The sequence below is a fragment of the Pelodiscus sinensis genome, chromosome 16, assembly GCF_049634645.1.
Source record: "Pelodiscus sinensis isolate JC-2024 chromosome 16, ASM4963464v1, whole genome shotgun sequence".
Classification (NCBI taxonomy): domain Eukaryota; kingdom Metazoa; phylum Chordata; order Testudines; family Trionychidae; genus Pelodiscus; species Pelodiscus sinensis.
The window spans coordinates 24261010-24284014 of NC_134726.1; the positions used below are offsets into that span (position 1 = coordinate 24261010).

At 44.0% G+C, this 23005-nt stretch overlaps 2 protein-coding genes across 5 annotated transcripts in view; one reads left to right on the top strand and one right to left on the bottom strand.

Annotated features, from left to right (window-relative positions):
• Positions 1-464: 464 nt before the first annotated feature.
• On the bottom strand, positions 465-22837 carry TMEM130 (transmembrane protein 130). The gene is made up of 8 exons (XM_006112822.4): positions 20888-22837; positions 16592-16894; positions 12348-12516; positions 11300-11469; positions 10277-10361; positions 4447-4649; positions 1699-1811; positions 465-855 (listed from the first exon to the last, which is right to left on the bottom strand). Exons 1-8 carry the CDS (start codon positions 20967-20969, stop codon positions 667-669), a joined length of 1314 nt encoding a protein of 437 aa, XP_006112884.2. The 5' UTR covers positions 20970-22837; the 3' UTR covers positions 465-666.
• TRRAP (transformation/transcription domain associated protein) overlaps positions 22810-23005 on the top strand; it is a 178426-nt gene continuing 178230 nt past the window's right edge. For all 4 annotated transcript variants that reach the window (XM_075899522.1, XM_075899523.1, XM_075899524.1 and 1 more), the window contains exon 1: positions 22810-22957. The gene's annotated coding sequence lies outside the window, so the exon portion shown is untranslated. The remainder of the gene's footprint in view (positions 22958-23005) is intronic.

Genomic DNA, 23005 nt, shown 5'->3' on the forward strand with positions numbered 1-23005 from the left:
CTCTGAGCGCTGCCCAGAGTGTGCTGCGCGGACCCCTGAACAGCCCTCAGAGCTGCCCGGGGCACAGCACACACCTCTTCCCCTTAGCACTTAGTGCTGCCTGGAGTGCATAGCGCAGTGCTCTGGTGGCAATCTAAAAGGCCTGAGGCTCCAGCTGCTGCCATAGTAGCAGCAGTGGCAACCAGGAGCTCCAGGACCCTTTGAATCGCTAGGCCCGGAACTGCCTCATTCCCCTCCCCCCCTTGTTGGTGGCCCTTTGCAGCTGTGGAAGAAGAGAAAAGCTTTTTTTTTTTTTGTCTCAAGCATTTGCATTTTTTAAACAAGACACATTGAGATGGAGTGGATGGGGGAAGGTCAAATAAATTACACAGAGGAGTGAATTTGGCAAACATTTGCACCTAACATAATCCCTCATAAAAATAACATACTACATTTAAATCATTAGGCAGTGCTCGCTACAGTAATTCAAATATACAAAGCCACTTTTATTGGGATTCAGGCTCTTTAGATTACATGATGAAGTACTCTTTAGCATTGGGCCTAATAAGTAGTTAATCTCTCGATGTACCAGCAAAAATAAACCATCCATGCAGCACTTGGCTTTTAGCTCATCATAAGAGAAAAGTTAAGGTCAGCAGTTAAGGTAACCAAATGAAGCTGTGTTCTTCACACTGTGTAAGTTTTGACTGGATTGTATAAAGGATGAAGGAGTCTGTGACTCTCCCTGATAGTCTCCCAATATTCTTGAGGTGGCTGAAGGAAACAGGATCTGCAGCATATTTGACCACAACTTGACTCAGAATCAGAAGGCGAGAGATTTTTGTCAGACAGAGGAGAAAAATCAAAGTCAGCAACCTGGAAAGCAAAATCAAAGAGGGGGAAGTCACTTGCAAAGCTAGGCTACTCTAGCAAGTGAAAGAAAAATCAGAAATGGAGATGGAGTCAGTTTTTCTATTAACAGGCCTCTTATTATACTGTGGAACTGTCTGAAATGTGCTTTCTAAATATCTAGGAAGATATGGTCCCTGACTGTAGGAGCGTGCATATTAATTACAGACAGAACACAACAAGTAAAAACTTTACTAGGTAAAGAAAAAAGGATGATGGGTGAATGAAGGTTACAAGCAAGCTCATATGATTACTTAGTACCATTCTACCAAACTTCCTGTCCTATTTCACTATCCAGCCTCCCTTCTCACTATCACACTATCCTTCTTTCCATCTATTCATCCACACACGGTCACTCAGGATATATCCTACAAACTCCCGTCTACTCCTGCACCTTCTCCCACCAGTCAATCCCCTCCCTCAGCACAAGAAAATACTGGAAAATATTAATGGAAATTCTTATTTTAAATTAATCTTCCATTAGAATTTGCATGGCAACCTGAGCCAATGAGTTAACCTCATGCTAAAGACACAGAAATTTGAGCTGTGTAAGTGGTCACTTAAGTCACTTGGCATGGTTTCAATGAATTCATGCAACAACCTGCTGTGGAATGAACTACAGATCAAGAATAATTTGGTGAAACTATTTGTTGAGTAATTTCAAATATAACTGAGAAAATCACCCTCTGCTTGTGGGCAATCTGAAAGCATGTTAAAAAAAGAAACACAACAAACAAAGCATAGGTAGAAATTCATCCCGTGACTTGTTCTGAATTATTTGCCCAGTTCATAGCAACACTACCCCAATACCTCGACAAGATCCTTCTGCTGTGAGGTGCTTCGGAGGGTCATGTATATAACAAATCCCAGCATCACTGAAATCAAAGCAATACATGGCAAGGCGAAGAAAGCCGGGTGAATACCTGAGGAAAGAGCACAAGGGAATGTGCCTAGTGTATAATGCATTATGATCAGGCCAGGGGAAGTCTGCACATTCTAGGTGAAGGAATTTTAAGACTGTGTAGAGTGAAAGAGACCATGCCCTCAGGCATGGGTTAGTCTCCCCCAAACACTTTTTTTTTAAAGCAAACTGCATAGATGTAAGAACATAAGAACAGCCATACTGGGTCAGACCAATGGTCCATCTAGCCCAGTATCCTGTCTGCCAACAGTGGGCAATACCAGATGCCCCAGAGAAAGGGAACAGAACAGGTAATCCTCATGTAATCCCTCCCTGTCACCCATTTCCAGGCAAACAGAGGCTAGGGACACCATTCCTACCCATCCTGGCTAATAGTCATTGATAGACCTAACCTCCACGAATCTATCTAGCTCTTTTTTGAACCCTGTTAAAGTCCTAGCCTTCGCCACATCCTCTGGCAAGGAGTTCCATAGGTTGACTGTGTGACTGCAACAACTGTACTTGAATAACTGTGGTGTATGCTAGAGACCATTTTCAATTCTTATAAATCAGCCTTCACTTTGTAAAATGTACTTCCTCTTTCCTCCACCGCCATGTAGCATTTTAAATATACTTTAAGACTACACTGAGGTACAAAGGATCCTTGAAGCAGCTCTAAGTAGGCAGCTGAGGATTTTTCAGGTCACTTGTGTCTTCTGATGCTCCCAGAGCAAGGAGCTGTATTGGGCATGTGTTGCGGGAGGGCAGCCATAAGCTGGGGTAATGTAAAGCAGCCTCAAATCTGCTCTAAGTTCTGTCCAGAGTTGAACCAGTCCTTTGCTGGTCCCAGGAGTGTAGGAGAGGAGACAGAAAAGTGGAATCGAGTCCCTTTGGTTTCTCCTCAGCTCCATGTGTGCAGAGCATTGGGCCCGGAGAAGTGGTGGAACAGAGAAAAGAGAATACACAATACAATCAGAAAATCCACATGCGAACGCAAGAAGAAATTCCATCCAGCAAACCTGCTTTGCAAATATATTAATTTCTACCAATTCTGTTTCCTGGTGCATGAAGTAAAGCAGACTAGATCAGAACAAACCTCATGCCTGGCTGGTAAACCTTCTTAACAGGGCTGCCTGAATTCTGAACTGATCATGGGATTCAGCATCTATAACTTCTAGGCTACTGGTTCAAATCCAGCCTAAATTTACAGCAGCTTACGTAAAAGGAAGTGATGGTTTTAGTCACAGGTCTAGTCCATAGATACTGTCATCATTAGAGCTGGCACTTATGCTGGCTATCTCAGGCTAATGACCGAGGACTAGAATGGGGCTAACTCTTATGAGAGAACGGGGAGGGCTGAAGGGGAGGAGGAAGGAGAGATTGTAAAGATCCTTTCCTTCTCCCCTAGCATGGTCTGTAGAAAGACAACGTGCTCCTATATAGCTCCCAAGGGTGCATCTACACAGCACTCTTAGCTCGAAATAAAATACAAATTTGCACTATGTAAATTGCGTAGCTTCTTTCCAATGTATTTTGAAATAGCTTATTTCATAATTTGGTGCTGTCTACACCTCGCCAAATTTCAAAATAACTCACTATTCCGAAATGCCCCTTTACCCTCGTGGAATGAGGGTTGCTGAGACATGAAATAACGGGCTGCTTCAATAGACATGAAATAGCTATTTTGGGATACTTCCAGTATCCCAAATTAGCTCCACAGTGTTGACGTACCCTATATGTTTGTGTGCATGCTCCTGAGGTGAACAGGAAAGAGGTGCAGCCAGGGACACATTCATAAGCTCAGGAGATGGGGGAAGGATTGGCTTTGCAGTCACCAGTGTACGGGCAAGATCTTATAAGCCATGCTCTCTTACTACTTCTGAGAATTTTGAGGCATTCTTTCAGCACTGCTTCAAAAGGCTGTCCTAGCGATGTTCCCTTCCCCTGCTAGCACTAACTCTTTGCTCAGTGCTGGCCCCTGATGGACCTTTGAAAACTGGTTTCAATTCTCATTGCCTTTTCTTAAAACAAAACAAAACAAACAAACAAAAAACAAACAAAAAAAGCATAACAGAGAGATTGATGGGGCGATGAGGGGAGGAGTTTGGTGGGGCAGAAATTAGTAATGGGAATAATTACAATTTAGACTTCCATATCAAGGAAGAGACTGAGAAGACTGGAACTGCTTATTTTAGGGAGGAGGTTACTATGAGGGCACAGGAAAATGTGTACGTTTGCTCTGTTTAGTCTCTCGCAATGAATGAGCAAGAGAAAATGTGAAATTTAAAGTCAGGAAATTTAAAACAGATTAATATGCATTTTTACACAAGTCAGTTATTCTCTGGAACTTACTGCTGCAAGATACCATTTAGACTTAATAGGATTTTTAAAAGGAGTAGAACTTCCAGAGTTATATGAGTGAGGAGATTTAAACAAAAAATGAGCACATAAAACCTTCATGTGTCAGGGCTGAAGCCAACTTCTAGCTGCTCAAGATTAGGAAAAAATCATCTCTAGGCTCATGTTTCTATAATTTTCCACTAAGAGGTTTCTTGTTGTTGTCGTTTCTTCTGAAGCTGTTGGTAGTGGCTACTGTCAATGAAACATCTAGTTTGAGCCAAAATGGCAGTTCCTACACATCTCAAGTGAAGTCTCACCTGTTGACCATACTTTAATCTCACGGTACATCTGCAACATGTTCACATCATTCTCCACTCTCACGCTGAGACAGTATTCTCCTGCATTATGAAAGGTATGGTTCAAATTGTAAGACGAGCCATTAATTGCCACTAGATGGCACTTCTCCCCTTCAAGTGGAATACATTCAGCCTTTATGAGCCAGCATAAAGTGAGTGGAGGGCTGAAAGGGGAAAAAAATCAGAAGAGGCTTGTAAAAATTATTTAAAATAGGAATGCATGAATCACATAGTACAGGAACTCTGAAAACATTGATGGTTAGTGTAAGTAATAATACTGCACTGAACCAATGCTAGAATGAACTAATGCTACAACTGAAGTACACACATTTATCTATTTACACTTTTTCATAACATGTATGTAGCCATGGATATTTTATATACACATAACAGCCAAATGCCTGAGAGGCTAGTGGTGCAGACAGTTCCACGTACAGAATCCGAATAATTGTTTCTGATTTCCTAAACCAAGGGTTGACAGCCTTTCAAAGAAGGGGAGCCATTTTTTTGTTTTAGACCTAAATATTTCAATAACTGCATCTGACGCAAAGCTACTTGTACACATACACAAAGATAGCAGGTATACAGCAGATAATAAACAACTAATAATAACTGAACATAATAATGTTATTGCTACTCATCAGAGTGCATAGACTCTGGGTTGAGGCCAAAGAGTAGGGCATGTTGGAGGGGGCTCTTGGCTGAGCCTGGGCCAGGGAGCTGGGGTGGAGGAGTGAGGGGTGCAAGCTCTGGGAAGGAATCTGGGTGCTGGGGTCATATAGTTGCGCTGCACTGGACATTTGATGAATTTTTATCCCAATCAGTGTCACATTTTCAACGGTAGAGTGTGCACTGGCTGGGCCTGGGGCAGCGGGTAGGGTTGCTGAGTGAGGGATGCAAGCTCTCGGTGGGAGACACAGGGGCTATGTCTACACTCGCGGCTTCTTGCGCCAGAAATATGCAAATGAGGCTAAGCGTGGACTATCGCTGAGCCTCATTTGCATACCTAATGAGCCGCCATTTTGCAGAAGAGGCTCTTGCACCAGAAGGAGCTGTCTACACTGCCCCTTCTTGTTCAAGAATAACCTTCTTGTGCAATAGCGGCGAGGAGTCCTGTGGCACCGTATAGACTAAACAAAGTGTTGGAGCATAAGCTTTCGTGGTCAAAGACCCACTTCGTCAGATGCATGCATCTGAAAGCTTATGCTCCAACACTTCGGTTAGTCTATAAGGTGCCACAGGACTCCTCGACGCTTTTGCAGATTGAGGCTAACAGGGCTACCCCTCTGATACTCCTGCGCAATGCCATTACGCCAATTATTTACAGGAATACCGGCACTGCGCAAGAGGGGTTTTTTGCGCATGAAGGGACAGTGTAGACATCTCCTTCTGGCGCAAGAGCCTCTTCTGCAAAAATGGCAGCTCATTAGGTATGTAAATGAGGCTCGGCGATATTCCACGCTTAGCCTCATTTGCATATTTCTGGCGCAAGAAGCTGAGAGTGTAGACATAGCCAGGGAAGGCTGCCTGCCTGCTATGGCCCCAAAGTGCTCCCAGAAGAGGCTAGTTCCTGGCACATCTCTGTATGCCCCTTGAGGGATGCAGTGGGTCTCCATGCCTGCACCTGTAAGCACTACCCCTGCAGCTCCCATTGGCCAGTTCCCCGCCCATGGGAGCTGAGAGGCTGGTGCTGGGGGTGGAGGCAGCATGCAGAGCTGTCTCCTCCCCTGCCAGGGGCACGCAGCTATGTACCAGCTGCCAGCTGCTTCCAGGAGTGGTGTGGAGCCACAGCAGGCATGTAGCCTGCCTGAGCCTGCTCTGCTGGAGGACTTTTAGTGGCCCAGAGATTGCAATCAACTGCCCACAAAGGGTAAGCCAAAGAGCCGCATGAGGCTCTGCTCTTGTAGGTTGCCGACTCCTAGCCTAGACAAATACAACAGTACACACAGATCATGTCACAATTCAATACTTACAATTAAAATGTCTCAGCCTATTTTTATTGGGAATAACAGACTGGAGTCTCAGTGAGCACCAATCAGTGGAACTCAGGGAGCACCAATCAGCACCCTTGACTTCAGTGGAACTACACTGATTCACACCATTTGAGAATGTTCTAACTAACACTTCCGATGACTTTTCCCCGGTTCTGTTAGCACACTAATGAATCTTCATTTCTGCAACAGCATGAATCATTCTTATGCCAAAACTTTTCTGGGGGTGAGGACTGATGGAATAACTTTCAGTGTATGGGTTTTGGCAAACATTGACTATTTGTCTTTTGTGCTGTGGCATTGATCACCTAAATCAGGTGGTATTGTTTTTCTGCGGTTGGTAAACCAGGTGCCAGCTTTTCCCAAGTCTGTAGGTTTCAGCAAGCACTGACAAATTCATAGATGGAGATCAGCCCAGCTCAGCTATGTGTTAGTATTGTTTGAGATAGGCATTAAACTTAGATGGGTTTAGTGTTTAGACTCTGTGGCTGTATCTAGACTGGCATGATTTTGCGGAAATACTTTTAACGAAAAAAGTCACTATATAATGCAAACTGTGCTTTTTCAAAAGAGAGAATCCAGACTGCCTGGGTGCTCTCTTTCGAAAAAGTGGCTTGCTTTTTTGAAAGTACTGGTTGTAGTCTAGACACTCTTGAAAGAGGCTTTTTCGAAAGATATTTGCAAAAAAGCCTCCTTCGAAAGGGGCTTGCAGTCTAGACGTAGACTATTTTTCATCCATTCCCCACGTAGACCAAACAGAAATGGACTTTTTTCCCCAGAGATCAGAAAATGTTATTTTTCTTGTTCCTTGGACAATGAGAGAGGCCAATGTCTGTGTTTCTGTGGCACAGCCAGGATTTTCATGTATGTTCTCTGCTCATAAAAAGACTTATAAAAGAACAACAGATGAGCTCAACACAACTATTTGGATTAAAGGCTTGGCAAAAGGCAAATAAAGTTTGATTTTGTAAATCACAGCTTCATCATAAAGCAATTTAAGAATGCTCTTGATTTGCTAGAAATAAATCAAGGAACGCCATTATATCTACCAGGTTTGGGCCATATAGTGTTTTACTGTGTTTTGCTTATACTCCTTATTTACATTTTTCAGACCTTTGCTCCACATGGTTCTATAAAGGCTCATCGGCTGCTCTCTGGACTTTGATTCTGGTGATAAAAAAGGTCAAGAAAGGCTAAGTTTGTCAGCACCCCTTCCTCCAGCCATGTAGCATATTCGTTGCTAAGGGAAGAAGTCCGTTTGTGCTTGGCTCACTTTGGCTGTGTCTAGACTGGCAAGTTTTTCCGCAAAAAAACTTGCCAGCTGTCTACATTGGTTGTTTGAATTTCCACAAGAACACTGACGATCTCATGTAAGATTGTCAGTGTCCTTGCAGAAATACTGTGCTGCTCCCGTTCGGGCAAAAGCCCTCTTGCGCAAATCATTTGCGCAAGAGGGCCAGTGTAAACAGCACAGTACTGTTTTCCGCAAAAGAGCCCTCATCGCGAAAATGGCGATCGGGGATTTTTTGTGGAAAACCACGTCTAGATTGGCCATGGACACTTTTCCGCAAAAAGCGCTTTTGCGGAAAAGCATCCTGCCAATCTAGACGTGCTTTTCCGAAAATGCTTTTAACGGAAAGCTTTTCCGTTAAAAGCATTTTCGGAAAATCATGCCAGTGTAGACGTAGCCTTTGAGTTCTGCTTCTGACCTACAAATTCCATCCCTTGGGCCAGATTTTAATTTGACTGGTTAGAGTTTACACTGTAGAGGGGTTGTTTATTCTAAAAGCTGCTTCAGGGGTCTAACATTTTCCTGACACACTTTTTTTATTAAGTTTATGTTAATTTACATCAGTCTAGGCCCTATCCCTGCAAATGGATAAGCCAGGAGTAGGGAACCTTTTTTGGGTCAGGGTCCACTGACAAGTGAGAAACAAACAAACAAACAAAAAACCCAACAAAACAAAAAACCCAAAACCTGATGTGGCCACCCCACTGAGAAGGAAAAAGACACTCCCCACAGTGGGCTAGAGCATCTAGCCCTGAGCCTCAGGGGCCAGATCCACACAAGCTGTGGTTGGCTTTAGGGTCCCCACTTCTGGCATAAGCCTATGAGTGGCACATTGGCCTAACGGAGACTGACTTATGCACAGGCAAATTACCAGCCATGTCCTGGTGTCACAAAGCTTGGGCATCTTCCAGTAGCCTTAGGTATACCTCCACTAGTGCTACTGCTCTCCATTTGCAATGCACAGACAGAGGCTGTATCAACCCAGCCAGCTCTCACAGGCAGACCTGGCAAGCCTCACTCACTTGGAGGAAGACTCGTTCCGGAGGGATAGATTTTAAGGCTGTATTTGTACAAATAGCTCCCTCTAGTGATGCAGGAATCCAGAGTGTTCCAACAAAACATTTTGAAACTCCTTTACCATCTGAAAAGATGGCTTCCACTCAGTCTGTAGCAGAGTCCCTGCTCAGGCTCCTTGGTCTGGTATACCGGCTGGTCCACAAATCAGTCAACAAGCCTTCTGGTGCAGTCACCCGTGCTTTTATCATATTTTCCCACCACCTTCTATTTACAAAGTTACAGTCCAGACTGCGCCTGCGCGTGTGAGTGTGCTCACTCTCCACTGAGCCACACCCTGGCTCCTTCCACCCCCTCTGGCTTCCCTTCCTCCGCCTTATATAGCCTTCCTTCTCTGAGGCCCACAGCTGCTTCTGATAGCCCTGCAGGCCTGGGCTTGCTCAGCTGTTTCCCCTTAGCCACAGTCCCACAGCTTGATAGAGCAATTGCAAAGCTAAACTTGTGTTGCTGCTCTCCTGTTCTTATAGCCCTGAGCCATTAGTCCCAAGCCACCAGTAAATGCACTACATGGTGTACTGGGAAGAGGCTCAAGACCAACCTTTGCACTGTAATCTCTTCTCCCTGGAACCAATGGTCTAGGGTTAACTTCTTCACTATTCTCCAGTTTTTTCCTATGCAGTGCACCTTTTCACTCCTCCCCTGCTGGATTTGCCAGGTCTACACGAGGGGACAAAGTCAAACTACAGTTCACAACTCCAGGTATGTGAATAATGTAGATGGAGTCGACGTACCTGAGTTCAGCTTACCACGGTGTCCCCACTGCAAGGGGTTGATGGGAGAAACTCTCCCATCGACTCTTTACTTCTTGCAATCCAATGGAGTACCAGAGTAAATGGGACCACGGTCAGTGGTTAATTTAGTGCGGCCTTACTACACCTGCTAAATCAACCCTGGGAGATAGATCTCCACAGCATCAATTTCCCTGTAAGTGAAGACAAGGCCTCAGACTCCTCTTGCCTGGTTCACCTTGTGGCTGCTGTTTTCTGGCTGAAATTGAAACCTACACTTCTCATCCCTAGTGTCAGCCTTGGTAGGCCTATTGGTTAATGTATCCTACATGTAGCATGCAGGTTTCCTTAGTGATACGGATCAACGAGAAAGAAAAGTCCAGAACACAGTTTTAAAAGCCCCTTATTTTCCTTCCTTTTTACAGCTCTTTTCCTTCTCTCCTTCCTCTTTCATTTTCAGTAGTGTTTATATTATGTTGTAAAGCACTGTAGGAAGCTCTGAAGAGAAGTACTGTTTATTAATATTCTGCATTCCTGCAACCTCTTGCAGTATGAGAGATTTTTGGAGTCAGGAACAAGTAATTTGCAATATTTTTTTCATAGAAAATAAATCTTTTTAAGGAGCAGTTCCGTTGCGTGCACACTCAGGAAATCTGAAGAAAAATGCCACAGGGTTTTACAGCAAAGGATATTTATATGTTACTTACCTGCCGTTGATATGTAGAGATAAATTTAAGTTTTCCATTATGTGAGTTTCTCTGGAGCCTATGACATTTATACTTTTAACAGCATCTGGAAAGAATAGAGACAAAGTCATGAAACTGCAGTTTAAAGAAAAACAAAAATAATTTCTTGTTTTCCAGTAAAAGTTTAATTTTCTGCACTCTTCTATGATGGTTTATTTTAGTCACAGCAGTAATATATATATATATATATTTGCTAATAAATAGAGTAACTTCAGGTCAACCAATGTTTTGTCAGCTATCTTTAAAACATTACATTTTCTTCAATGGCTGCTTTCATTAAATAATTATGGTTTGACCCCACCATTCTCTGAACCTCCCCCCAATAATTTTCTGCACTTGTGAGAATGTAAATCTTCCAACATAAAAAAGATTAAAATTAAACACTGATATTATCTGCTGAAATTATCAAAAATAAAAATTGAATTCTGCCAAGCCAAATTTCATGAATTTATTAATTGTCCATTGTGATGGCTTCTAGCTGCCAAAGCAAATATAAAAGAGCTAATCGGTGTGCAATAATAAATAGAGCCATTAAACAAGTCTCAAAATAATGTTTAAAAATTCTAAATATTTTATAGAGCTTCAATTTTGTATTCTGAGGGTTATTTCCCACAAAAGTTTTAATTGAAAATTTTAACTTACTAAAAACCAGGTTTCTGAAACCTGGAAAAAATTTTATAACAGTTATGAAAAAAATTAGATTCGAGACATGACTAATTTAATTAAACATGAATATTTAGAAAATGACAGTTTTAATTGAAAGGTTTTTTTTAAAATCTTTATTTTGATAATGAAAAGGTCTTTTTAAAAAAATTGACTTGCTCTGTCAATAAGCCATAGATATGTCTGATACAATGCTCTTTAAAAGATCTCCATATTCTGTTTGTTTATTATGTTTCTAAGTTTTAGAAACTACATTATACTACAGGTTGTGCATCAATGCATAAAGTTCTGTTTTGTGCATCCAAAGCAATTTTTAATTACCCAGCAACTCCAACTTGGTGGTGAAATCTCCCGTTTTCTGCACAATCTTTCTTTCTTGTGTGGCGCTCTCAATTTGCTGCCACTCAGCTACAACTTTGAGATGTACCTTGCAATGCCCCATAGTAGAATAATGATAGTAGACAACTGGTTCTTTGGTTACTTGTTGAGTTCTGTGGGTAGCATGAAAAGATTTAGAATCACCTCTGTTTAGAAACGACTTGCATCAGACATTTTAGATCAATGAAGGCTTGAGTCATCTTGTTACACCAGTGTAAATCAGGACTAACTCCCAAAAGTTCATGGTTCAAGGAAGATCAAAATTAGACTCCCTTGTATGTTTTTCTTACTTTAATTTTTTTGAGGAAAACAACAACACAATAGTCCCTAAATATCATCTTGGGACAGAATTAGATAGTGGCAGTGAGCTAATATTTCTTTTATTCTTTTATTAAAGCAGGGGTGCCACAGGCAAACTAAATTCTTCCATAAAAGAATATGGGCCACTATTTACAGAAGTCGAATCTGAAACGTACACATCCAAACATTTGTGCTACATGTGCTTATGTACTCTTCCAAACAGAGAAGAGATGGTGAGTCATTGTAGTATCTACTCACCATTCAATAACAACCAAGAAAAAGAATCCAATAGATTATTCTAATAATTTATTTAAAAATACACCTGAGAAAATTGCAGTCTGCTCATGGAGATTTTATAAGCAGAGAAACATGCTCTAGTCGATAAATATATTATTTATTATGAATTATTTATTCAGCTCTGTGTTTGCACTAGCATACTCTCTCTAATGAAACATGGACTTTTAACCTAAAATCTGGACCTCAACACCTCTGCATTTTAGGGGAGCTTAGCACACATCAGCATTTTAGTATCCTAATCAAACGTGGTTGGAGACAGACTCTAGGACAAAGCTTACATTTTTAAATGTTTGTGAGCCTCTAGACTATCTGAAGACTGTGAGTGTATGCGTATGTTACACATCCCTACCAGAAGCATCCAGAGCCTTTGCATAAATAAATCAACTAGACATACCCATCTCCAAAATCCCAGTTGTAGATGAATGATGACAACTTGAAGTAATTACTCGGATCATGAAGAAAGAAAGAAATCTGGGTCAGAGTGTCTGTGGCAGAATTAGAATCTGGTTCCACATACATGCTGTCTTCTATTTGTGTCATGGAAAGATTCCCTACTATTGACTCTGCAGGAAATGATGATAAAGGAAGAATAATGAGATGTTCTCTCACTTTCATAGCATTACCTACAAATTGCAAAGCCTCATTAATTATTTTAATCTCTCAACACCCCTGTGAAGGTGGACAAGCATTTTTTACCCATTTCACGGATTGGCAAATTTAGGAAGACAGATTAAATGATTTACACAAGGTGTGTCAGCCTGCAATAGAATCCAAGGGGGGAAATCTTGGCCCCATTTAAGTCCAGAAAAGTTTTGCCATCAACTTCGATGGGGCAGTGATTTCACTTCAGGAACTCTGACACCCTCTCCATTAATCTAACCTATACACACTCTCTAAAACAAAGCGTATGAAAATATTTTAATTACTGCAAATGGCTGACTGCAATACACAATTATAGGATTTAAACTACCCTTATACAGTGTAAAGCGATTCTATGCAAACAGCATAATGAAGTTCAAAAATGTATTATCTCTCAGTGATGATCTGCTCATATTTGCTTGGTTTACAGACAGAAAGATGGCCTAAGGAGGTGTATATTGCAATTAAAAACCTTCAGCTGGCCTGTGCTAGGTGGCTCAGGCCCATGAGGCTCAAGCTTGCAAAGCTATTTAATTACAATGTGACATTTGGGCTCAGACTGTAGCCCAAGCTCTGAGACCCTCGCAGGGTTGCCAGTTTTGGTTGGCTATATTCCTGGAGATTTCATCACAGGCCATGCTCCTTAATTAAGGATTAATTTATAATTCCTGGAGACTGCAAGCCAGTCCTGGAGGGCTGGCAATCCTAACCTAAGTCCCTGAAGCTGCATGGCTGTGTGACTGCACAGCTGCCTAGTTAGCACTGCACAGGTGCTGAAGGAATCTGCCAAAGGCAAGAACCAGCCAGCTGTCCCACTGCTACTCTAGCCCAGGGGCAGATGACCATTTTGCGGGGCCCAGGGCAGCACAATTTCACTGGGCCCTCCTTTGCCACGGGGCATGCGCGGGGCTTCTTGAAGTGTGGGGCCCAGGGCGGCTGCCCCACTCGCCCTGCCCTATATCCGCCCCTGCTCTAGCCCAACCTCCTGCCTGCTGTGGCCCAAATGGTCCAGCCCAGTCCCAGCCTCCAGGATTTGCAATGGCCATGGTGGCCCTCTCCCAGCTCCAACTCAGCCCTGGCTGGCACCTGCTGGGGGAGAGGCACCTATCATGCAGCCCCAGCCCCGGAGCTGCCATGGTGGAGAGAGGTGCCTTTCTCTCCCAGCATAGGTGCTGCTGCAAGAGAGATGGGAGAGTTCCCTCCCCTCACAGTAGCCTGAAGCACTCTCCTTTACCCCAAACTGACTCCGCCCCAGAGCCCGCAGGCCCCGGCCAGAGACCTCACACACTAGCACCCTAACCCTCTGTTCCAGCCCTGAGCCTCTCATCCTCGGGCCTCCCCAAGCCTCCCCGGACAGAGCCTTTGCACCCAACTCTCTGCCTCATGCCAGAGCCCCTGAACCCCCGCCCACCCCAGAGCCTGACACCCCAGCTAGAGCCCTCACTCTTCTGTACTCCAATTCTCAACCCAGGCCTGAGCTCCCCTCCCATACTTAGAGCCCCTTGGCTCCACCAATATGAAGGGGATGTCGCACATCAGCTCCACATTGGTACACATAATTAAATTCATCCAGCTTAGGGGTGGGAAAAATTAGAGGAAATACTGGCCCTAACCCTACTCCCACATCACAGGATCCCACAGATTGGGTTCCAGCATACTCCAAATGTCTACATGCCATTAAGCAGCCCTGGGAGCTGGAGTCAGCAGGCATGGGCCAGGCACAAGTTTTTAATTGCAATGTAGCCATATCCCTAATGGCCAGCATTGTGAGTGCAACCTGCAAAGTAAGAAACTGGTTTGGGATTTCTCTAGATTATGTATGAGGTTGATGATCAGCTTCCAAGGGATAAATTCATTATAGATAACTAGATCAATTAGACAGATTACCACCAGCAATATAGATTCTGCTATCTAGAGGCAGACTAGCCACTGGGCCAATGGAGCCTTGGCCAATTGGGGCACCCCTGGGTTCCAACCTGAACCCCCCTGGTGCACCTGCCAAGGAGTGGGGGTCCCACTCCCGCTTGCTCTGTTCCAGAGCCCACAACCCCCTAATCTATCTCTGCTGCTATCTTAACAATTCTGTTGATCTGCAAACAAACTGGAAATATCCCGAAATAGCAATGCTGCATCTTTAGAAGTGCCCACTATTTCCTGAAATAGTGGGTGTGCTATTTCGGCATCCCTATAAACCTCATTCCACAAGGGTTAAAGGATTTGTTGGAATAGTGCCTTATTTTGAAATTTGGCGCTATGTTGACAGTGCCAAATTTCAAGATAAGCTCTTTCGATTTAGGCTTGGCATAAACTACACAATTTGCACAATACAAATTGTGTAGCTTATTCCAACAGAGGGGTGCTGTCTAGATGCACCCTAAAACTGACTGTGCAGAACTATCTGGAGATAAATGTAATACAGACTTATTTTTGGACCCTAGAGCTTTTCTTTGAGCCCTGCAAATCTGGAGTCTGGGGAAACTAGGAAGGTAAAGGAAAATATGAGCTTTCTTAGGCTTAAAAGTTTCTCATCCTTTTGCCTGTGAAAATGGCCTTGAAAACATAAGCCAATGGAAATGGAGCCTGGAGTTTGAAAGAATTAAGCAGAGAGGCTCCACTTTGGCAGTAAGCGGCAGGAGAGGCCCAAAAGATCTTGTACTCAAACTCTGTGTCAGATAGTTCTCAAAGAATGACCTCATTAATCCTCCCTCAAATTTGCAGATGTTACCTGTGGCTAGTACTATGATCCTGATGGACGAGAATCGGTTATGTATTGGTGGAGAAAATCTTTTCACAGACCACTCAATGATCCTGAGGATAGGGCCACTGGTTGGTAGAATCAGATCACGTAACTCTAAATATCCATAGGACCAGATCTGTTGAACAGGTAAACTCTTTGGGCTCGTCTACACTGGCCCCTTTTCCGGAAGGGGCATGTTAATTTCAGCTATCGTAGTAGGGAAATCCGCGGGGGATTTAAATATCCCCCGCGGCATTTAAATAAAAATGTCCGCCGCTTTTTTCCGGCTTTTAGAAAAGCCGGAAAAGAGCGTCTACACTGGCCCCGATCCTCCGGAAAAAGCGCCCTTTTCCGGAGGATCGGAGCCAGTGTAGACGCTCTTTTCCGGCTTTTCTGAAAGCCGGAAAAAAGCGGCGGACATTTTTATTTAAATGCCGCGGGGGATATTTAAATCCCCCGCGGATTTCCCTACTACGATAGCTGAAATTAACATGCCCCTTCCGGAAAAGGGGCTAGTGTAGACGTAGCCTTTGAGGCAGGGACAGTCGTGTATTCTGATTGTACAATGCTTTACAATGCTTTGCATAATGGGGGTGTTACAATAGCACAAACAATAACAATAATAGAACCGCTACATTCTACATAGTCCCACTTGTGACTTTTAACTATGCTCCAGCTATTGATATTTTAATACAAGGTATAATAGCTCTACCATACCAAAGGCCTCATGTTATTTCTGCTTCAGTCATGTCTTGTGTAGAACTTGGATGGGACTGATAAAAAGGAAAACTTGTAGACTGCCACTGCTGGAAGTCAGCTGAAGTTTGGAACTAGATATGATGAGCTAATGTAACACTGATAGCAACAATCTGTGTCTTCAGGATTCTAGATTTCACAGAATAAAACTGGCCTGATTCATACCAGACTTGCTCTAGCTTTTGTGAGACACAACTAGCAGAAAAAGGTGAAGTACAACTGCTCAAACATCAGGTTTCTAGCAGTGGCCACAGAGGATTTTTTTTTTGTAAGCAAGCATTTTACTGATTTTTCTGTCTTAGGTAGTCTACAAGTTTGTATGGAGACCACAGCTCATGGCAAAAAATCTCTCTGTCCACTGAGCAAATAAACTATTTTAGAACCCAGCTAGTAGAAGTCAGGCTCAACATGGCTGTACCTAACTCTATTCTGAATCCCAGAATGCTCAGCGATTGTCTCAGTGGAATGTGTGAAGACTTGAACAAGCTGCTCTAAAGATACTTTACCTGTAACATGAAGCACAGTGAAGCCTTTGGCGATGGGCTGACATAACCAGCAGCGTGTCTCAGTTACCCAGACAAAAATGGGAAAATCCCCAGGAAATTCACCAGTCACTGTAATCATGGAGTTAAATCGCTGTTCTGATTTCTCAATCAAAGTCAGAGGGGTGAAAATCCAGTTAAAATAATAGGATTTTAGGTCACTCATGAACACAACATCATAATTCTTCATACTCAATCTGGCATGAATTGTAGCTTGAGCTCCCGTTGTGATGGGGCCATTGTTGTTGATTTCCAGAACATACTGCACTATAAAATCAGAAAACAAATGTCACAATGTTTTTAATATATATAGTCTCTAAGGGATCAAACGTGTGAAAAAAGTATTAGCATGCTGTAATTATGTGGTTTTTGAGCACTATGGCACTAAACACAATCAAATTTCTGAATGGGCACTGGCACTTTGGTATTTAGAAATGTATGTATAAACATAACTCTTCTCTCTAGCCCCATTACTATTATGCATTATTTAGAATTAAAATACGTTAAAATAAAAAATAGCAATAAAAACATATATTTTCGTAGGAATGGGTCCTAGAATTGATAAAATATAGAGCAGGGTCCATACCAAATTGCTAGATCAGAATACCCCAAAAACGTTGGGGAAGTTTAGATGTGGATTTCGACCTTACGGATGGTTTAATAAAAGTGTAAACCAGGGGTCTCAAACTCCCAGCTAGAGCGACTGCACAATCTGCTTGGGACTCCCAGCGTGAGGGGAGGAGCCTGCTTGTTACTAGCCTCCAAGTCCTACCACCACCCCATCCTCTCCTCCCCATGGCAGCCTGTCCCCTGCGCAGGCGGTGAGGAGGCTAGCATTGAACTAGTCACACACCACTGCGGCTGCTGCAGCGAAGGAGAGCTCATCAGAGCGATTGTACTTGCCCAGCTCCTGCCACTGTGGAAAGAGCTGGGGAAGGGGACATGATCATTGTTGCCACATGGCACTGCCCCTCCCTCTGCAGTGATGCTCTAAGTTGCATCCTCAGGGGACAGGGTGCCATGGGATGGAGAGAGAGACTGACAATAGTGAGAAGGGGCGGGGCTTGGGGACCGGTAATGGACAGGCCCCCACTGGCAGTCACAGACCGTATTGCACAATTGCTCTGGTGTAAACAAAGAGAAGGGGCAAAACATATCTGTAAAGTAATAAATCTTCCCCAGCTTTGTTTGACTTCTGAAATGTTGCAAGCTAAACCCAATGATTCCAGATAAGGATTGTTCTAAGATGTCCAAACTTCTTCCATTTTAGGATTATTTTTCTCTTTTTATGTCACCAGGTACAAGCCTGAACATAGTTTTTACACCATCTTTGTTTGGTGGAAAGAAAAAACCCTTAATATAGTCAAGAGAAAGATTCTGTGCAAAAGAAAAATGCAGGCTTCAAAGATCACTTAAATCAGATTGCAAATTCAGTGCTAGTGGAAGTAGGGGGCAAAAACCTGAGCCAGAATTTTATAGGTACTTGGGCATCTAAAGATGCAGTTTTGTGCCTAGCAGAAGTGGCTAGTTATCTGACTCCCACTGAAATCAGTTGGAATGAGGCTCCCAGGTGATTAGGAAAATGCCATGAGGTGCTTAAATACCTCTACAGGTGCACTAAAATTGTTGGTATTTCAGCCTCTCATTACCAGGGCAGAGTTTGTCTTATGGAAATCGGTGTGATGGTTTGGGCTTGGCAAGTCATGTCAGAGTCAGTCGTTCATTTGAAACAAGACCAGTTTTACTTTAAACCTACAAAAACAACAAGCATTCTTCCTCTGGCTTTTTCAGCACAATCCAGAAACTGAAGCTCACAAGTTGAATGGACAAGCCAACTCTCACAAGTTTATCATGAGAAACGTGATTTCTAAAGAAAAATAGGTCTTGCCCATGATCTTGTGATTGAACTCTCAAATCTCAGGATTTTTTTCTGCCCGGGCTGGGTGATCTCCTGCTGTCAGCCGCTGGCGGCTGAGAAGTCCATTGTTAGCTGTAGGTGGTAGTTCCCATGGCAGCCTGCGAAGTGGGTGAGGGGACCAACTGCTATCCCTCCCACCCCAAAGCATGGGGAGAGTGAAAAGATGCAGAGATGAGACTAGAGGGACTGAACTATGCCAGAAGGGTGCAGGGGGGGCGGTGAAGTGAGGAGCGTGAGGGCTGATGGGGTAGAGGGCCCATACTGATGGTGAGTTCTGAGCAGATGGATGAGTGCTGGGAGGATGGACTGATTGTGGTGGGGTTGATGGGGGAGGGTGGCTGAACTGTTGATGTGGTGATGATGGGGGGCTGGGGAAGTGAACTGAGTGGGTCTGAACTGAGGGCACTGGATGGGGAGAGAACTGACGGGGAACTGGGGAACAGGAATAATTGCTGGGCAGGTGGTGGGCAGATGTGGGGTTGAGAGCTCCTGCAGCAGGAGTCAAAATAATCGTATACAACGCAAGTTGGAGAGAGGGCAACACTAATTGTTACATGCTACCCCCTTGGGAGGGCAGAGGGAATTCAAACATTAAGAGACTGAATTAAAAAACAATATAATCTTTTTTTAAGTCATGATTTTTGGGCCAATCTCATGATTTTTAGGGGTCCAACTCATGATTTTAGATCTCTTGAAGTTGACAATACTGTACAAGTTAATACCATATTACTTTGCTCAGGGAATCCCTTTATTCACTTTTCCTGTTAGGGTCAGGCTTTTGTAGCCATACCTCCATTTCAAGTCACTCCTGCTTCATTTAAAACAAAAACCAAAACCAAAAAGACCACAACTTCAGTGCAGAGAAAACATTTTGGGTGAGCAGTTCTGATGCATGTCTGCAGAGCTCAAATTTTAAATAGAGTCATTGCTGGCTACATTTTTCCTTTAATCAATGTTTTTCTTAGCACAATTTTGGACTGAAGATTAGTGTCCAAAACTAATTACAGATTTCATTCCTGTATTTCCTTATTAAACCCAAGAAAAAAAATTTCCTTTAGCCTTATGTGTAACAAAGTTAACATACTTTGTTTTATGGTTCTCCACTAACCTTTTCTTTTTCTACTTCTCTCAACCTGGGTAAGAACCAGTCTCCGACCCCAATTTAAAGGAAACATTTATATCCTAAATTGCGGTGTGGTTGAAAGTTGGTCCTGCTGCACTGAAGGCCAATGAGAAAAAGGAGGGAAAATCCAAAAAATTGTGCACTGGCAGGGAGTAGTAGGTGGTGCAAAACTAGAAAGACTGAAATTCCTGCTGAAGGTGACCTTTTAAAAATCTGCACTTAGTTCACTGTCCATTTTGCTACAGCAAAAATTGGGGAAAATACCAGAAATCAGTGGCAGATCTAAAAAAGACACTGGGGAGGGGACATATTGAATAAGATAACGGAGTGGGAAGGAGATTAAGTGGCTAGCTCAAGGTCACACAATATATCAGTGGCAGAATGAAGTATTTAACCCAGCTCTCCTGGCTCACTTTTCAGATGCAACACAGCAAAGCTAGGAAGGAGCAAGAGGAGGGGCAAGCTGTCTTAGTCATTTGTGACTAACAGCAGTGAGGGAGCAGAGATGCTTCACTGCATCCCAATCAAGATGGAAATAAAGAAGGGAGCTGATAGATTCAGTCTTGTCTGAGATCCCTTCCTTCCAGAGTTGCTAACTAAGCCTCACCATGAAGAGGCAGTTCCCACATCATCTGATCGAGGTTTGTGGGTGGAAAAGGGCAGACATAGCTGCACCACCCCCCTTTTGTTCTGCCAGAGAACTTACTCATTATTGCTAGCTTCTCACGGGAAGATGTCCCTTTGGGGTGCAGCTCCTTCACACCTGCTCCAGTTATTCAAGCAGGATCCTGAATACACAATCCACCCCAGAACAAGAAAACAAAGTCTTCCTTATAAATAACCAATGTTCAAGCTAGGAGGTTTAACTATACCCCTTCGTTTCAGAGCAGGGTTTTATCACTCTCCACAGAAACCTAGCACTGCAGAAATTAGCAGCAGGCAAAAAGATCTCTCATTTAATCTGTTCCCTTCTCTCTCTCTCTCTCTCTCTCTCTATATATATATATAGGAGAAATATGACACTGCAAACCTTGCTGAAAATGCAGATAGAGTATTTTATTTTCAGGAAAACCATAGAAATGCTCAGTTGGTTTTGGGCTTGCCTGGAAATAAATATTCATTCTGTGTTTACAGCAGCATAAGATTGCTTTTTAGGGCTGAATTCTAATGACCCCTGGCTCATTAGCCCTGGATTGAGAAAGGCGCAGATCTACCTTACCTGCCGCTGACTTGGAATGGAAAAGGAACAGCACCATGCAAGTCACTTGGAGGATGCTCGGGGTGAAAAAAGCCAGGGCCATTTGTAGTCAGTGCCCCGAGAAAACTGCTACTGTCTGTTCAGCTCCGATAGCCAGACTTCATCTTCCAAGTGGGCTCCACTCTGTCTCCAGGACCGGGAGGAGGTGGGTAGCAAGTAGTCACTACTGCTGTCACCTAGAGGCAATGTGGATGTACTGCACTGTCTGGGTTTTTTTTCTTGCTTTTTTTTCCTGGCAAATCCTGCCCACGCCTAACTAGTTTAGAAAAGTTGTATTAGACACCTGTATAAACCAATGGATTAGAAAAGGAGGCAGAGAAAATCCCTATGGGGGTGCTAGTGAAAAGCTCCTACAGCTGCAAAAATTTTGAAAACAGTTTTCTGGTACAAGGTAATAGAATAAATGTATTTTGGTATGCGTGGCCATGTGTATCTTGCAGATTTTTGTATAAAACACCACGTTAAAAGTTACAACAGACTGATTTCTGTAGGGCTTAATATTCCATTAGAAAATAGGTGACGTAGTCTGCCCAAATCCTGTATCATATTCCTGATGGTTAAGAAAAATGCTGCCTTAAAAATCTTTCTAAAACAGATGAGTAATGAATTTGAGTCATACACTCATAACACAGTGCAAACCAATAACATTTAAGACCCCAATCTTGAAAACTTGTAAGTCTCTGGATGCAATTAGACTCATACAATAGACTGGAACTACTCCCATGCAGAGATACAAACACCTAGGTTTTGGCCTTATTTTGCATGAGATCCTTCATACAAACTAGATGACACTAGGATTTTGGAGAATCATGGCAGGCTGGGTGGATTAGCTGCTTTTAATAAAAATATTTTATTGTACAATAGTATAGTACAAAGCATAGATTGAGAGAGATGGGTACAGCACAAAATATGAAATAGCTACTTTATTATTAACTAATTGCTCCTTGCAGTATACCTTGCTAAGTTGGATGACACTTCTATAGTTTGTCATGCAAATAAAGTTTCTGAACTTGACTGCTATCCAGGAATACTTCTTCCACAACCCATCTTCCAACGTTTATACTTTATTCCCTTCTATTTTCTGTTCTACACCCGGCTTATTAATCAAAAGCCACTGAACCAGTAGAGCTGTCTTTCAAAACAAATTAGGGAGAATTTTGTTGTTGTTGCTTTCATTAAAATCCAGCTGTTGGGTCCAGTACAGGTCTATGGAAGAATATATACTGATATCTCAGTCTGTGGATCTTCACCCAAAGAGCGGGGTAAAAATGATGATACACAGTACAGGCCAACAGGGTATTCCAGGAGTTGACTTTCTGTATCCCGTGTTCTTGCTTCATTCAGCTGTCCCCGTCTCCTCCCTGCTCCTGTTTCTAGTGGGAAAAGCTGTGTGTGTCCGATCTGTTGAGGCATCTTTGGTCTCGGCATTGAGAGCCAAGCGCGTGTGGCTGTGAAGCCTCCGCTCTAGCACACAGCCCGGGGAGCCTGTCGCTTTCACAGCAGGGCGGATGCTCCGCGCTGGGAGCCGCTCTGCCCGGGAGCTCCCGCGGGGCCCGCTACAGGGCGCTGCCCGGGCCCGCTGCAAGGGCCGAGGGTAAAGGCTGGTGCGGGGCTAATGGACAAGCCAGGCCGGGTCTGGGCGCTCTGCCTGCGGCGCTAGCTGCTGGGCTGCCCGGCCGCGCCCCCCGCTTTGCGGCCGGAAGGGATCCCCGAGCCCGGTTCTCGCGTGTGGTGCGGAGGGTTCGCAGCGCGCCCAGCCGGGGCCCCCCTCAGACCGTGACCGGCGCGCTGTTGGGAGGGGGAGGGGCCACCCACGCGCGCGGACTAGGGGCCGAGCGGGGGGATGCTGGCGGGGCGGGGATGCGCGTGCGGGGGCGGGGAATGAAGCCGTTCGCAGGCAGCGGCGGCGGCCGGAACTGAACCCCGGCGGCTTCCGTCGTGCGTTGGGGGCCCATGCGCCGCGCCCGGCTGCGGGCTCAGGCCGGAGGGCGACAAAGGAGGGGCTCTCGAGCGAGGAGGCCGCGCAGGGAGGTAAAGCCCGGGGCGGACTGCGGGGCAGAGACCGGACTCGGCGGTGGG

Coding starts and splice junctions, on each gene's coding strand:
- TMEM130 (XM_006112822.4), bottom strand. CDS start 20,969: ATGGCCCTGGCTTTTTTCACCCCGAGCATCCTCCAAGTGACTTGCATG. Junction 11,470..12,347: donor AACTGGGATTTTGGAGATGG/GTATGTCTAGTT, acceptor TGCTACCCACAG/AACTCAACAAGTAACCAAAG. Junction 10,362..11,299: donor CACCAAGTTGGAGTTGCTGG/GTAATTAAAAAT, acceptor TATTCTTTCCAG/ATGCTGTTAAAAGTATAAAT.